This window comes from Bidens hawaiensis, unplaced genomic scaffold, assembly GCF_021521415.1.
Source record: "Bidens hawaiensis isolate Kalapana, Puna unplaced genomic scaffold, B.hawaiensis_p1.1 tig00005944_1, whole genome shotgun sequence".
Lineage (NCBI taxonomy): Eukaryota > Viridiplantae > Streptophyta > Magnoliopsida > Asterales > Asteraceae > Bidens > Bidens hawaiensis.
In genome coordinates this window covers 263,852-277,997 of record NW_027491393.1, presented here as the reverse complement: position 1 = coordinate 277,997, position 14,146 = coordinate 263,852, and the positions used below count along the sequence as shown (strand labels likewise).

At 35.9% G+C, this 14,146-nt stretch overlaps 3 protein-coding genes across 3 annotated transcripts; 1 reads left to right on the top strand and 2 right to left on the bottom strand.

The window, feature by feature from the left end:
• The first annotated feature begins 3,514 nt into the window (after positions 1–3,514).
• Positions 3,515–7,361, top strand: LOC143631155 (PTI1-like tyrosine-protein kinase 3). The gene is made up of 8 exons (XM_077100002.1): positions 3,515–3,571; positions 3,998–4,135; positions 4,206–4,456; positions 5,458–5,584; positions 5,655–5,928; positions 6,020–6,152; positions 6,235–6,321; positions 7,014–7,361. Exons 2-8 carry the CDS (start codon positions 4,042–4,044, stop codon positions 7,137–7,139), a joined length of 1,092 nt encoding a protein of 363 aa, XP_076956117.1. The 5' UTR covers positions 3,515–3,571; positions 3,998–4,041; the 3' UTR covers positions 7,140–7,361.
• Positions 7,362–7,720: 359 nt separating this feature from the next.
• Positions 7,721–9,873, bottom strand: LOC143631141 (chitinase-like protein 2). Its single transcript, XM_077099987.1, has 3 exons — positions 9,484–9,873; positions 9,229–9,388; positions 7,721–8,156 (listed from the first exon to the last, which is right to left on the bottom strand). The coding sequence occupies exons 1-3, from the start codon at positions 9,863–9,865 to the stop codon at positions 7,739–7,741; spliced, it is 960 nt and encodes a 319-aa protein (XP_076956102.1). The 5' UTR covers positions 9,866–9,873; the 3' UTR covers positions 7,721–7,738.
• Positions 9,874–10,962: 1,089 nt separating this feature from the next.
• LOC143631120 (uncharacterized) lies at positions 10,963–14,080 on the bottom strand. The gene is made up of 7 exons (XM_077099970.1): positions 13,276–14,080; positions 12,604–12,659; positions 12,352–12,461; positions 12,112–12,271; positions 11,892–11,984; positions 11,196–11,327; positions 10,963–11,091 (listed from the first exon to the last, which is right to left on the bottom strand). Exons 1-7 carry the CDS (start codon positions 14,078–14,080, stop codon positions 10,963–10,965), a joined length of 1,485 nt encoding a protein of 494 aa, XP_076956085.1.
• Positions 14,081–14,146: the final 66 nt, after the last annotated feature.

Here is a 14,146-nt window from a genome sequence, read left to right as displayed (position 1 = left end):
ACAACTAGCACATAATCACACAGTTTACAAGCAATATGATACAAAACAAATACATACAAGACACGCATGTGAATTTTAGTTTGACACAAGAAAACCAAGTTTGGATATGCTACACCCCAAAACGTGTAAAAGTAAAAAGGGGTTATGAAAACTCACTTGTTACTTAGCGGGAAAAGAGAAAATAAGCGAAGATGTCTTAAGCGAGTGAACCGACAAAGTTCGGTTCAATGAGCGACCTTAGATAAAAAAATAACTAGGGTCAAAAAATGAGTTTGAGGAAAGATAAGAAAGAAAGAAAAAAGATGGCCGACATGTTCGGTTTATAAATTCATGAATAAAAAGTTTGTTAAAAAATAAAATTTTATTCTATTTTTGTAAGTTAAGAGAAAAACACGTTAGTTACTTAACTTTTAGTCAATCTATTTTAGTTTTTGGGAAAATATGTGTTATAATATTTATTAGTTAATTTTAATGAGTTCGTTTTGTTGTCAAACCGATTATTATTTAAGCAAACAAGTTAATCGAGTGGTTCATTTTTGGTCAAACATGAACTCGGTTTTGAGTCGAGTTTATGTCTAACATATTTGAAATGATAAGATGAAGTGACATTATGTTTGGTTTGGTTTTATTAGTTTTGCAAATGTTAGTTTTTTTTAACATAAAACTTTTTTTTAACCGAACATTAAACGAGTCGACAAGCGGTAGTGAAACACAACCATGACTGTCGACATAAGATGACAACATGGTGATGACAACATGATGCGTTTTACATAAAATAATAAATTACCCGAGGATGGAATAACAAAGAAAAAGAAGAACTTGAACGGTTTGACTTTCTTGGTCAAACTTGGACTTTAACATCAAAAGAGAGCTAGAGCATAAGTAAGAGTTAATTGGGTTGTGGTGAAGGATTTGCGAAGGTAGGACATGAATTTATAGTGTAAGAGTTGTTAATAACAATGCTTGACCATATTAATTGGTCAAGCTAGTCTTTAGCCAAGTCTTAAGCAAAAATTAGTGATGAAATTAAATGGTTTGACCAAGAACTGATGAAGGTAAAGATGTTCTACATTATATAGTTTAGGTGAATTAAAGATCTTCTAAACCAAGTCAAAAGACAAGTCTTATGGGCAAAAGTCATGGAATTGGTAAAAAAAAAATGAATATACTTGAATATTCAAAATATGCAATTAATCATAATTAATGAAAGAATAATAGTTGAAATGTAATAAAAAACATAAATGAATTGAATTGATTTTGACTTAAATTTAAATGCTTGAGATAATAATATTAATAAAACATCATGAAAATCATAAACAACATAATGATCATATTCAATATTTTACCATCTTTAATAATAACTGAAGGTCCGAATTACATCAAACATGTTAAGCGGGTCGGGTTTGAAAATTAACGAATGTTACAGTTCGAGTGACTTTTTCTCTTGAGTCAACACATCTTCACACCATTCCATCCATTAAACTCACCACAGAATAAGTTGCCAAACTATAACGAGCATGCATGCTCCACAGCATAGCTAAGTTATCCTTGCCTGCCACAACCAAAGTAACAAAATAAACTTACTATCAAGTAACTATACTTATTATTATAACCAGTTTGAACCTGCTTATCTAAACATCAAACATTATTATATACAACTGCAGTTTCAAAAAACACACTCAATGCCCACACACTATAAAATTGTTGTAGGATCCACTGCTACATCATCATTTTTTTAGTTATGCAGCTTATGCTTGTGTCTGTTAAAACTAACTTGAATCTAGGGGTTAGCAAAATTCATTTAGCTGCTGAACTAACAGCCTGACTTCGACTATTCTAACACTCGTATTAGAACTCAAAAGCCAAACGAGAAGTTATATGGATTTCAAATACGGCCTGGAGCCCGTAAATGGAAGAGATATTATGCAACACGAGTATGTATGTTTCTTGGAAACAGAACTCGTGAAAGTGATGAAATCAAACCTGTAGCCCGGACCTTGAAAGAGTTTGGTTAATGTGATTATCGGGTTTGGTGGGTAAACAACCAAATTGAAATAAAGCAGTCAACAACGTAATTATCAAAATAAAAAAATAGATATGTATATAAAAAAAATTCAACTTACTGCCAATTTCCTCAAAAACATTTAACTAGCATTCCTTACGATTAATTCAAAGTTCCTATTGCATACTAACTAATTCAAGTTCTACCACAGAAACGAAACCATATTAATTCTTTAATAATTAATTTTACAAAACTAATCGAATAAGATGTATAATGAAAACAAAGTGAATTAATGAATACCTGATTAGGGGAGAACTCACAGGTTTGGTGATGATCGAATGGACGAGGCTTCATCGAGACGAAGATATGATTGATAGAAGGTGATTCTAGGTACGCCGATGCCTGATGGATGTCAGGACTGCAAGAGAACGATGATGGAAGGTGGGTTGAAGACGTGGTTGGTAAAATTGGAACTAAAATATGAACCTGATGGTTATGTTTCTTTTCTCTTCAACTCTTTTCAAACCCTTTCTCTCCAATGGAACACCCATTCTCCTTCTTTTCCTTTCAAACCTTTTCTTTTCTCTCCATTCAGGAACACGACTACTAAACAGCCTAATATAGTTTTTGTTACTTGAAGATGGGGGTCGAAATGCCATCGCCTCAATGCCTCTTTCGTATATACGTGTTGTATTTCATATAAAAACTGTAAAAAGTTAGATCATTAAATATTTGGATTTTAGTTTTGAAGAGTTAAAAGTTTTAAAGTTAAATGATCTCATGAAATTGAGTGATTGACCATGTGTAACTTTTGTCAATTAATACTACCTGTTATCTTTTAACAGTTTATTTTATTTGCATACTATCTTAATTTAGCATATTCAAGTTAAGCTAGATCCGATCATATCAGAACTTACAATCCCATGGTTAAGATCGAGATCTAATGATTGATCATAATGTTTGTACTAACCATAATCATATAGCCTTCATGTCAATATCGAAATCATAATGACAGTGATCCAAACAATTTAAAAGCGCTTAGCTGTTTTATTATAATTATTAATGCAATAATGTGACACGTCAAATGTTAGAGGATTAGATCTTCTCAATGATGTGCTTAAATACATGAGTTCTGGGTCAGTCAGTCAGGCACGCTGATCTTGTAAGCAAAAATAGTCTTACAGAAACGCTTCTTGACACCTCACCAGTTAATAACGCCACAAAATCAGTAAAACTCAATCATACACGACGTAAAACGATTAACGCTCACACGACGTTAAGACTTAAGTAGGGTAAGAACATTAAACTAATAACATCCTTAAAGAATATAAAAGAAAAACGTTGTTTGACGACAAAGAAATGCTGATGACCCACAACAACATCATCATCATTCACCGCCCCCTTCCACTTCTTTCTTTTAGCCTGTTTTCCCTTTTTCATTTGGACAGACAGACAAATCAAACTGACACCCACAAACAGACAGACACAGGTACTTTCAATTCAACTTTAGACAACACAAAACCCTAAATCAATCAAGAAAACCCAACGACCCACTTCAATTAAGGGCAGGTAATCTTTAAATTAACGATCTTTTTCAATTTCCCAATATGGGTTTGCTAAATCTTGTCTGATTATTAGTTATTCCGATGATCTTGATCCAAAAAGAAGCTCTTTTTGTATGATCGGATCGTAAAGGTTGAATCTTTACATTAATCTTGCAATGTTTGCTTGTTTTGCCATCTGGGTTTCTTGATTCATGTATTTTCTGATCTGATTTTGTGGGCCCATCACATTACAGAAGAAGATTAATGGTTAAAGTTTTAAAACCCAATTTTGGATTTTGTTCATGGTAGATCACATTTTAGGCAGAAGCCCTTTTCGTGTAGTCAAATTGTGAAAGTGAGAGATACTGTAATGATCTTGATTGTCTGATCATTTGGATTGTTAATTTGACATGTGTATTGATGCTCTTTACATGTTTTTGTGATTTTGCAGGCATGTGCGCCTAAAGCGGTCTAACTTATAGGAAGAACAAGAAGATGCTGAGGTGGTGTTGTTGTACTTGTCAAGTCAACGAGTCAAACCCGACAAACGACAATGAACCCTTAAAGGATCCACCGGATTACTTGGATGGTATACCTTCATAACTACATTATTTCATTATTATGATTTTTGTAACACTTACTATCTTCATGTAATATAGGGAACCACCAACAGGATCTGAAAGGATCGGTGAAACCTGGAGTGCAAAAAGCAGTGCCACCAATACAAGTGCCAGCACTTTCATTGGAGGAACTGAAAGAAAAAACCGATGATTTTGGATCGAAGGCGTTAATCGGTGAAGGTTCATATGGAAGAGTTTATTTTGCAACTTTAGATAATGGAAAAACTGTGGCTGTGAAAAAACTTGATGTTACTACCGAGGTTGAATCAAATAACGAGTTCTTGACTCAGGTATGCTAACTGGCAATTTGCATAATTAGGTAACCAAGTTTGGTCCAATTTGTAATTTGGATGACATGCTTTGGTTGAATTTTTAAAAAGCTGAAACATTCGAAAAATTTTTATATAGGCTAGTTTTTAAGTTAACAGGTTTCCATATGCCCACATCAGGCACTAGAGGTGTGCATGAAACCGAAATAATCAATCCGTAACCGAGATAACTGACATAACCAAACCGAAATAACCCAACTCAAAACCAATGGCTTGGTATTATGTTTTTTCAAAAACAGAATGTTTGGTTTGGTTTCAGTTTTGTATGTACCGGAAACTTAAAAAACCGAAACGAACCCAAAACCGACAGGTTTGATTTTATGTCTACAAAAACCGAATTTCCTGTCTGGTTTCTGTTGTGCATGTATCAAAAACTGAACCGAACTGACTTTTATAATCTAACCAAAACCATAACAACTAAAAAAATTCGACTTTTGGTATTGAACTTATGGATTATGATTTTTTTTGTCAATAAGTAATTTATAAAATAAATTAAGTAATGGTGTAGTCCAAAAATTTTTGGCACAGTTATGTAATAATCAATTAATTACTAATTAACAAAAAACTTTAGGCTCAAAGTTTCAGGCCCTAATTCATTATTTTGAGTCATTTTTCTGGCCCAGAATTTCAAGCTCAAATGACAAAAACGAGAAAGCCAAAACCGAAAGCGAACCCATGTGAAAGCCGAAAGCTATAAACCAAGTTTTTGGTTCATTTTTGGCTTTCGGTTCAGTTTTTAGCCCCAAACTGATTGGTTAACCATATCATATTACCGTAAGTCATTTTTTAAAAGTTCAAGTCCTTTTTGTTAGTGAAAGTAAAATGTGCTTACCCACAATTAAACGAGACCAAAGCTGGTTACTTTATATGCAATTACCCCTCGAAAGACCACAATAATGTTCTTGATAGTCATTTTTATCATTTGAATTTAAATAATCTTGCTAATTTTTACTTCCTCCAAGGTCTCCATGTTCTCGAATCTGAAGCATGAAAACCTTATCGAGTTGCTTGGTTACTATGTTGAAGGAGACGTCCGTGTTCTAGCTTATGAATTTGCAACCATGGGATCTTTACATGACATTTTACATGGTACCTAAATTTAAAAAAAAAATGTGTCAACATGATATGGAACATGCTTTGAAGTTATGTGCATATACAGGTAGGAAAGGTGTGCAAGGAGCACAACCGGGGCCCGTGCTTGATTGGACACAGCGGGTAAAGATTGCTGTTGATGCAGCAAGAGGGTTGGAATACTTGCACGAGAAGGTTCAACCATCTATAATACATAGAGATATAAGGTCAAGCAATGTGTTGTTATTTGAAGATTTAAAAGCCAAGATTGCAGATTTTAATCTTTCTAATCAGTCACCGGATATGGCTGCTCGTTTGCATTCGACTCGTGTTCTTGGCACCTTTGGCTATCATGCACCAGAGTAAATGTTCTTTCTTTGGTTATCATGCACCAGATTAATGGTTTTGCATTTTTATTTATTATTTTTTAAATAATTTGAATTGGAACCGTAGATATGCAATGACGGGGCAGTTGACACAGAAGAGTGATGTTTATAGCTTTGGTGTTGTTCTTCTTGAGCTTTTAACCGGCAGGAAGCCGGTTGATCACACAATGCCACGTGGACAACAGAGTCTTGTCACTTGGGTAAGATTTGACTACCTCTATTTTATGATTATCATCTTTTGTTTAATGATTGAATAAATATGCTACTTTTTTTCTTACATAGGCTACTCCAAGACTAAGTGAAGACAAGGTTAAACAGTGTGTAGATCCAAAGCTCAAGGGAGAATATCCTCCAAAAGCTGTTGCAAAGGTCTCTCTCTCTCTCTCTTTCTCTATACATATATTATGTTTCGGTTCGGCTCTATGTGAAGTCTGTTTTTTGCAAGAATTCCTATCTTCTCATGGTTCATGTGTTCTAAGTATACTATCAACTTCATACAAAGATATAATATGTTTGTGAGAGTGCATTATACTTATTGGCTGTTTAGATCTCACCGGGTTGGGACTATGTTTACCTTTTGGTAAATAGATCCCATGGTTTCACTGAAAATTAATAGCTTGTAAACATTTTCAACAGAAAGGGTGTAACTGAAAACCAAAAACATGTTTTAATTGAATCAAGTATAATTTATGACACAAATTTAAAAGTGTTTTGTTTCTGTAGATATTAAAGGGTATGTTGGCCCATGCTTAAGCTTGCAACACATTGTGGGTGCTGCAGACTAAACCTTGGCCGCATACACTTTAATATGTACAGGAACAACATGCTAAGCCTTATATTCGTGTTGTAAATTATGCTCTTATCAATGAGACAATGAACAAATTTTTGTTTTCAAGTTACACTTGTGAAAATATTTACAAGTTATTGATGGTTTCAAATAAGAATCATTAAAATACGCTATAATAAATAAACGTGTTGACGGATAAATAAAATGGTTCATAACTATACACACTCAGGAAAGATGTAGATGGCTAACAACGTTATTTGTTATGATGATGCAGTTGGCGGCTGTGGCGGCATTGTGTGTGCAGTACGAGTCTGAGTTTAGGCCTAACATGAGCATTGTGGTGAAGGCTCTTCAACCGCTCCTGAAAGCTTCTGCACCACCACCAGCGGAAGAGGAGTAGGCGGCAGTAAATAGTTCCACCATAAAACAAACATGGGTGTGTTCATATGTAGATTCTGCCTCCACCGACACTATACACACAGCACACAACACATATAGTGTTTAATCAATTTGATTATTATTTTGACAAGTATTTTTTCAGCTTCCTGTTTTGTTTGTTGCGGTTTTTAAGAATGACATGGACATGGCGGAGTTTGGTTTTATTATGTTGTATGGGGTTTTCTGCTTGATGAAACAATATATTGTTTCTGCTTGATGAAACAATATATGTTAAGATGACTCGGATAATATTGATGTATGTGATTTGTCGTGTGTATGTCTTATCTTAACATTGGTCAATAATCGGTCTAGAATCATAATATGATATTATGATGTTATATTGTTTCTAGTAATGTGTTGATTTCATCTTAGTATAATGAAGATTCGTTTGAGCATAACGATATATACAAAATAAAACGTCGTCGTATGTAGTTCATAAGGCACCAAAATTCACAAACTACAAACACAGAGAACAGTTCATACAAATCAAATTCTCAAAACTATAAACACAGTTCATCCATTCAACAAACTTACATAAGTAGCTTTATCCTTTTATAACCATCACCTTGAAGATGCTTGGGTCGGAGCAGACGGGTTAAACGGTTCCTGATTCGCACACGTCAGCACCTCATGGGGCCCACCCTCTTCACGTCCAACGCCCATCAAGTCAAGATAATACAAGTAATGGCTAACAATGGTGTTCATCTCATCCACGTCACCTTTTCCACACACGCGGTCACCATAAAGGATGTTCATGGTGGTGCCAAAACCCGGGACTCTTTTGGCTAAAGTGTCGTTCTTGGTGGGTTTCCAGGTGTCCACGAACGCCTCGTGAGCCGAGGGCTGGCCCTTTTTCTGTGGGGTTAGCCATGTGTGGATTGCAGCTTGAAAGGCTAAGGTGGCGTTTTGTTCAATGTATTCGGGGTGGTTCAGTAGGTCTACTTTTAGGGCCTCACCGATTTTCCCATAGTTGTATTGCCTGAATTAACACAAACATGTTAGACAACTTTTAACCCGTTACACCCATCTGACTCGGTTGACCCGTTTTAGAAATGTATGAAGTTGAATGACTTGTTTAAAAAAGGTTTGACCTTGAATGGCCGGTTTCAGAAATGTTTGATGTTGAATGGCCCGTTTCAAACGTGTTCAGCCTTGAACGGCCCATTTCAAACATCTTACAAGCTTGAATGACACATTTTAAAAATGTTCGACCTTGAATGACCCGTTTCAAAAATGGCCGAACTTGAATGGCCCGTTGCAAGAATGTTCGACCTTGAATGACCCGCTTCAAACATACTTAAGTTCGACCTTGAATGACACATTTTCAGTCAAATTTAACCTTGAATGACCCGTTTCAAACATGTTCAACCTTGAATAACCCATTTCGCATATCTTAAACCTTGAACGACTCTTTTCAAACATATTGAACCTTGAACAACTCTTTTCAAACATATTCAACCTTGAACGATCCGCATCAAACATATTAAACCTTGAATGACTTGTACCAAACATTTTCAATAGGAATGCGAATTTTTGACATGACACAAATATAAAACAAAATTCTTATGTTTCGGTTTAGTCTAAACAGTAGCTAAAAAGTTCACGTTTGTGTCAACCCGTCGGGTTCACAGGTTGACCTGTTTAACCCATTTTTTATTTAGTTTTATGTGTATTATGTAATAACATAATTTATTAGGATATGTTTACTCCTAAATTCAAAAATATATATGCATAGTTTAAGCATAATTGCTTAAAAAACAAAAATAATCTTTAAATTTAGAACTTTAAACTATTGATATGGAAAAAAAAACAAATTAAATCGCCTTTTTTTGGGTTAAACGGGTCATGCTCTGTCAACCCACGAATACATGTGTTATGTTCAGGTTCATGTGTGAAACAAGTTTCATGTTCATGTTGTGTTCGGGTTAAGTCTGGTTCCACCCCTGAACACAATCCGTTTAGCAGCCCCATATTCAACCTTGAACAACCCGTTTCATATAAACCGAACAATCATAACACACAATAATAACTAGTGGAAATGTGAACAATACCAATATATGGGCAAAGCACCACGACCATAGTATTCGGCTCCAGGGGCACAAGGATATGTATACTTGAAATAATCGTCACAATAGTCATGACTCGGGCTCATTTCTTTATTATAGCACAATCCCCACGCGGTGGGCCCACCAGTCGCCACTCCATAACCACCTTAGCCATTTTCATCAACCAACCATAAACATCCAAACAACAACACCTAACAAAATCTCTAACAGCACAACCAAATCATCAAACTAACAACTTACAAGAAGTTTGACTGCCAACGTGGCCGAGAAACGCAGCGATCTCCTTCATCTGAGTGGTCTTGTTGCCCGTGGTCCCAAATCCGAGCGGTTGGTACAACGCAGACGCGGTAATAAACGACTTGTAATCCCAAAAGCCGACAGCGTGTGCAACCGGGGAGTTTCTTTTTGCAAAAAGCTCCTCAAATTGATAGGTGTCGAAGTAGTCGGAAATCGTGAGGTTGCAACAATATTCAGACCAGCCTTTACATTCCCAACCTTTGTCGCATACTTTCTTCCCCTTCACTTTCTTCACTAATACTTGTGCAGATGAATCAGCATTCACCATTAAAACAATTACAAGTAGTATACCAATTAGCAAAGAGCATATCTTTTTCACCTCCATTTTGGTTATCTTCTGCAAAAGAAGACGAATTTAGTAACAGAAACAACAAATATCGAGCGAAATTAGGGAGGTTTTTAATGAAAATGTAGAGAAATATGAGAATGCACAGGTGATAATGAAAACTAACTTCCTTGTTCTTAATTTGGTATTATTTAAAAAAAATGCAAGAATTCCGAGAAACCGAGCGAAGAATCGGAGAAATAAGAGATACCCAGATGCTAAATGCACAGATTATAACTTTTTTACTTGTTAAATTAGGATTTTGTTTAGAGCAAATGCATGAGTGTGAAACAGCAAGATAGTGAAATTAAGAGAGAATTACAAGTTTGAGTGAAAAATTAAGGGACACCCAGATGCATAGATGATGATCAAAATGAACCTTTTTTATTGTCAATTTAAGAACTTTGTAGAAGAAATGCATGACAGCAAGTAGTGAAATAAATTTACAACAACAACAAATGAAATTTCAAAGAAATAATAAGAGATACCCAGATGATGATGATCAAATATTATCTTTCTCCTAATCAATTTGGCGTTTTTTAGAAGCAATGCATGCATTTTGAAACAGAGCAATTGTGTGTAACATAAATAATAATCAAAACAGAAAGAAAATGAAATGAAGAGGTAACTTACTGCGATGGAATGTTGGTTGGTTGCTTGCTTGTTTGATGGATGAATGGAGCTTATAATATTTTAGTTTGGACGGTGGAGATTAATGGATTGGGTTTGAGTTGGTAGAGATCAACGGAAGGTGCTAGAAGGAAGATAGATGTTTTAAGTAAGGTGGGGTCAAATGGATTCACAATGAAGCCAATAAATTTGATTCAGTAGCTTTGAAGAAGATACATATTCATGTGAAGAAATATATATGGTTGCCGACACCTCTCCATTCCTTTTTTTTTTAATTTTTAATCAACAGCAAACAAAACAGAAAATGGGAATATTTGCTGACATTAAAGCACAAATGTGAGATCTTGTACATCATCTAATGTTTTCCAGTTTGACCACAACACTTTGAATAAATTCCATCAATAGCAACTAAGGTTGTAATGCTTACAACTTCTACAAATCATTATAATCTATAGCTAAATATATTGCTACCGAAATAAGCGCTCTTGATCGTCTTCATCCTGACTCAGCATCTTTTCTTGCTCATCGCCAACGCTTCCAGCATGCTGACTCGGCATATTTTCTTGCTCGTCGCCTACACTTCCAGCTGACGTTTCCTGCAATAGTCCAATGCTATTAGGCTTCTGTTCTTAGTTTGCAACAAACATTTTTTGTTGAAATTATCAGGTTGCATCGATTCTATAAGAGTGACTACACATACCAAACCTAAAGCTTCAACAAGACTTCTGCGGTTCTCTTCACTCGACACCCCAACAAGCATTTTCAGCAAATATAATCTTTGTTCTAGTTTCAAATGTTTCTCAAGCCCCCGAGCTACCATCTCCATTTCAGGCTGCACAAATTTAAAATAAAAGTATTTAACAAAGATAACAAATCTCCAAAACTTCACTTTGTGAACAGGTGTAAACGAGCCGAGCTGCTCATGAGCTACTCTAGATTAAGTCAAGTTTAAACAAGCTTGCGCTCGAGCCAAAGCTTCAATATCGAGCTTGACTAGACTCAGCCTACTATTTTATATTTACTACATTAGACATATTTAATTATATTTACATCATAACAGTTATTATCTATAAAATTATGTTACAAATAACTAAATAATATATATTATGTTATATACGAAAGTAATAATTACAAATATATAAACACTTATGCACATATATAAATGAAATAATAAAATAAACAATAACTAGCCAAGCTCGAGCTTGAAAAACTACATTTTTTTAAAGGCCAGAACCAAAAATAGGCAACTCACAAGCCACAAGAAGCCCGAAAAACAAAGTAACAACAACACTAGCAACCCACGCTTGAACTTTAATAGTAGAGCTCGAAACAAGCTGAGCTCAGACTCAGCTCGGCTTAGCTTGTTTACACCCATATTTGTGACTAAAGAACTTACCGAGCCTTCGTCTGGTGGAAATATCCTGTGAATCAGACATAACTTTGATAATTCATCCACTGCTTCGATATGTTTACCTTGCATCTCCAGAGCCTGAAAAACATGACCGAATTAAAGAAATTGTTTCATGTTTTCAAAGGCTTATCATATAAAACAAAATGAACTTTATATCTTTGCTATATATGTAAGAACTATGAATGTTAAGCATACAATAACTCACCCAAGCCTGTAAGAGCCACGAGCGGGTCCGTGCAGCAACAGCTGCAGCCACCATTCTAGCAGCCCGAGAGCTTTCAAGACCAATATTATCAGCAAGCCCAGCAATGAATTCCCGTGCATCTTCACCATCAATCTGCACAAATGTAGAATGATTTGCTACCCTGCAAACAATTATTTCTTACAACAATGAATAAATAAATAAACAGCAAATAACAAATCTGTTTAAGTTTAGTCAATATACCTGCCACAGGTGTTCAAAGTAAAGTCAACAGACGCACGATAAATCGAGTCCCGTGAATTACTTGTGTCTATGACTACTTTCACTCCAGACATTCTGCATATTCTACGCAACTGCAATGCATCGTCATACAATCAGAACATAGTTCACAGGTGTTTCAGACCAAAATCATAGAAAAGTAGACATGAAAGCATAAAGATTTTTGACAAATATGTTTACATAAGATATGTATGAAGATTCAAGGAAACTACTTACTAAGATTATATCATCCTCATGTATATCCTTTCCACTCGTTCTATAGTCCATGATTGCTGGAAATCAAGTTGAGGAAGATGTAATTTGATTTGTTACCTATGACAAATGCAATTGTATAATAAATTACAGTAACACAACCCATGCTACCAATTTTACCAACAAATTGTGAATATGTGTTCATCTTTATCATTTATCAGAACATGATATTATCTTCTCCATTACATGATCAAGAAAACATATAAACATGCCAACTACATCATTTCCCTTCAGATTTGGATCACAAATTATCAAATAGTTTTCAAATAGCAAGAAAGATACATCAGGAACACAAATGAAAGCATCATATCATATGATAAGCTTATATCAATAAGATTCTCTTTTTTCACTCTAAATATGATATGATCAAGATAACAACTAATCATATATATAAAGATGATATATATAAATATGATATGATCAAGATGCATCAAGAACAACTAATGAACTTATGAAAGCATGATAGCATAATCACCAACAAATCATATGCTAATAATCATTATATATATATATAAACATGCATTTGATGAAGATAACAAATATACACATGCAGAAAAAGCTAACAGGTTGCAGAGGTCAGTCATTATAAGTTAATATCAACAGCATTCTCATGTTTTTCACATTTCAAAAACCAACCTCTAATCAACCAATTCGCCTTCTTCTGATTCTCCTCCTTATCAATCCCCTCCAACGGAGCCGGCTTCACCTCCGGCCACCAATCCGGAAGCTTCTTCCTCGACTTCTCCCAATTCTTCATCACCGAGCCCGAATAACTCATAACCGAATCCTCAACATCCGACAACGGATTCATCGACCCACCAAACTCCTTCACCGACTCCCGTTTCGTACTAACCACCACCTCTCTCCCACCGAGACTCCTATCCCTCCGTGTAACCACCACTTCACCGTTATTATTTCTTCTCCTAAATAGGTTTCTAAACCCTAACCCTAAGTTCACCAAAACCCTAAAAGTGAACAAAGTAACCAAACTTAAAGCGATTAGTTGACCGATAAAGTAGACCGTTGATTTCCGGCAGGATACGACGACTCGCCGGTCGCCGTCGACGGCGATCAGAGTCCGGAGATCGTCCACGGCGTCGGTGCCGGAGATTATGAATCGATTAAACTTCAATTCGGCGGTTCTTAATAACTTGTTTAATGATATAGATGCTCTGTCAGGTATGTATTGGTCGAGGTCAATGACCATGTGAAGCTTGGAATCGGTGTGAGGTGAAACAGAGCCGGAGTCGGTGGTAGGGAAGTAGTTGTTGCCGTCGGAGTGGCGGCGGCGGAGATGTCGGCGGCGGCGGAGAGAGCAGAAGGTGGTGGAGCGGTGGAGGTAGGGTTTGGGATTTGGTAGGTGGAAGGGTTTAGTGGAGGTGTTGAGGATATGATTGAGTGGTGGATGTGTATGGTGGAGTGAATTCAGTGATGAGTTCATCGCCGCCGGTGGTTAATGGCGACGGAGTAGAGGGCACAGAGAGTGTGATAACTGGATTGTTTGTTG

Bases quoted from the DNA above. Each gene is read 5' to 3' on its own strand.
- LOC143631155 (XM_077100002.1), top strand. From the start codon at position 4,042: ATGCTGAGGTGGTGTTGTTGTACTTGTCAAGTCAACGAGTCAAACCCG. The intron at 5,585-5,654 runs GTACCTAAATTT...GTGCATATACAG, and splicing joins TTTACATGACATTTTACATG to GTAGGAAAGGTGTGCAAGGA. The intron at 6,153-6,234 runs GTAAGATTTGAC...TTTCTTACATAG, and splicing joins AACAGAGTCTTGTCACTTGG to GCTACTCCAAGACTAAGTGA.
- LOC143631141 (XM_077099987.1), bottom strand. From the start codon at position 9,865: ATGGAGGTGAAAAAGATATGCTCTTTGCTAATTGGTATACTACTTGTA. The intron at 9,389-9,483 runs GTAAGTTGTTAG...AAAATGGCTAAG, and splicing joins CGTTGGCAGTCAAACTTCTT to GTGGTTATGGAGTGGCGACT. The intron at 8,157-9,228 runs GTATTGTTCACA...GTGTTAATTCAG, and splicing joins GGTGCTTTGCCCATATATTG to GCAATACAACTATGGGAAAA.
- LOC143631120 (XM_077099970.1), bottom strand. From the start codon at position 14,080: ATGAACTCATCACTGAATTCACTCCACCATACACATCCACCACTCAAT. The intron at 12,660-13,275 runs GTTGGTTTTTGA...CTTGATTTCCAG, and splicing joins GGCGAATTGGTTGATTAGAG to CAATCATGGACTATAGAACG. The intron at 12,272-12,351 runs GTATATTGACTA...AATTGTTTGCAG, and splicing joins ACTTTGAACACCTGTGGCAG to GGTAGCAAATCATTCTACAT.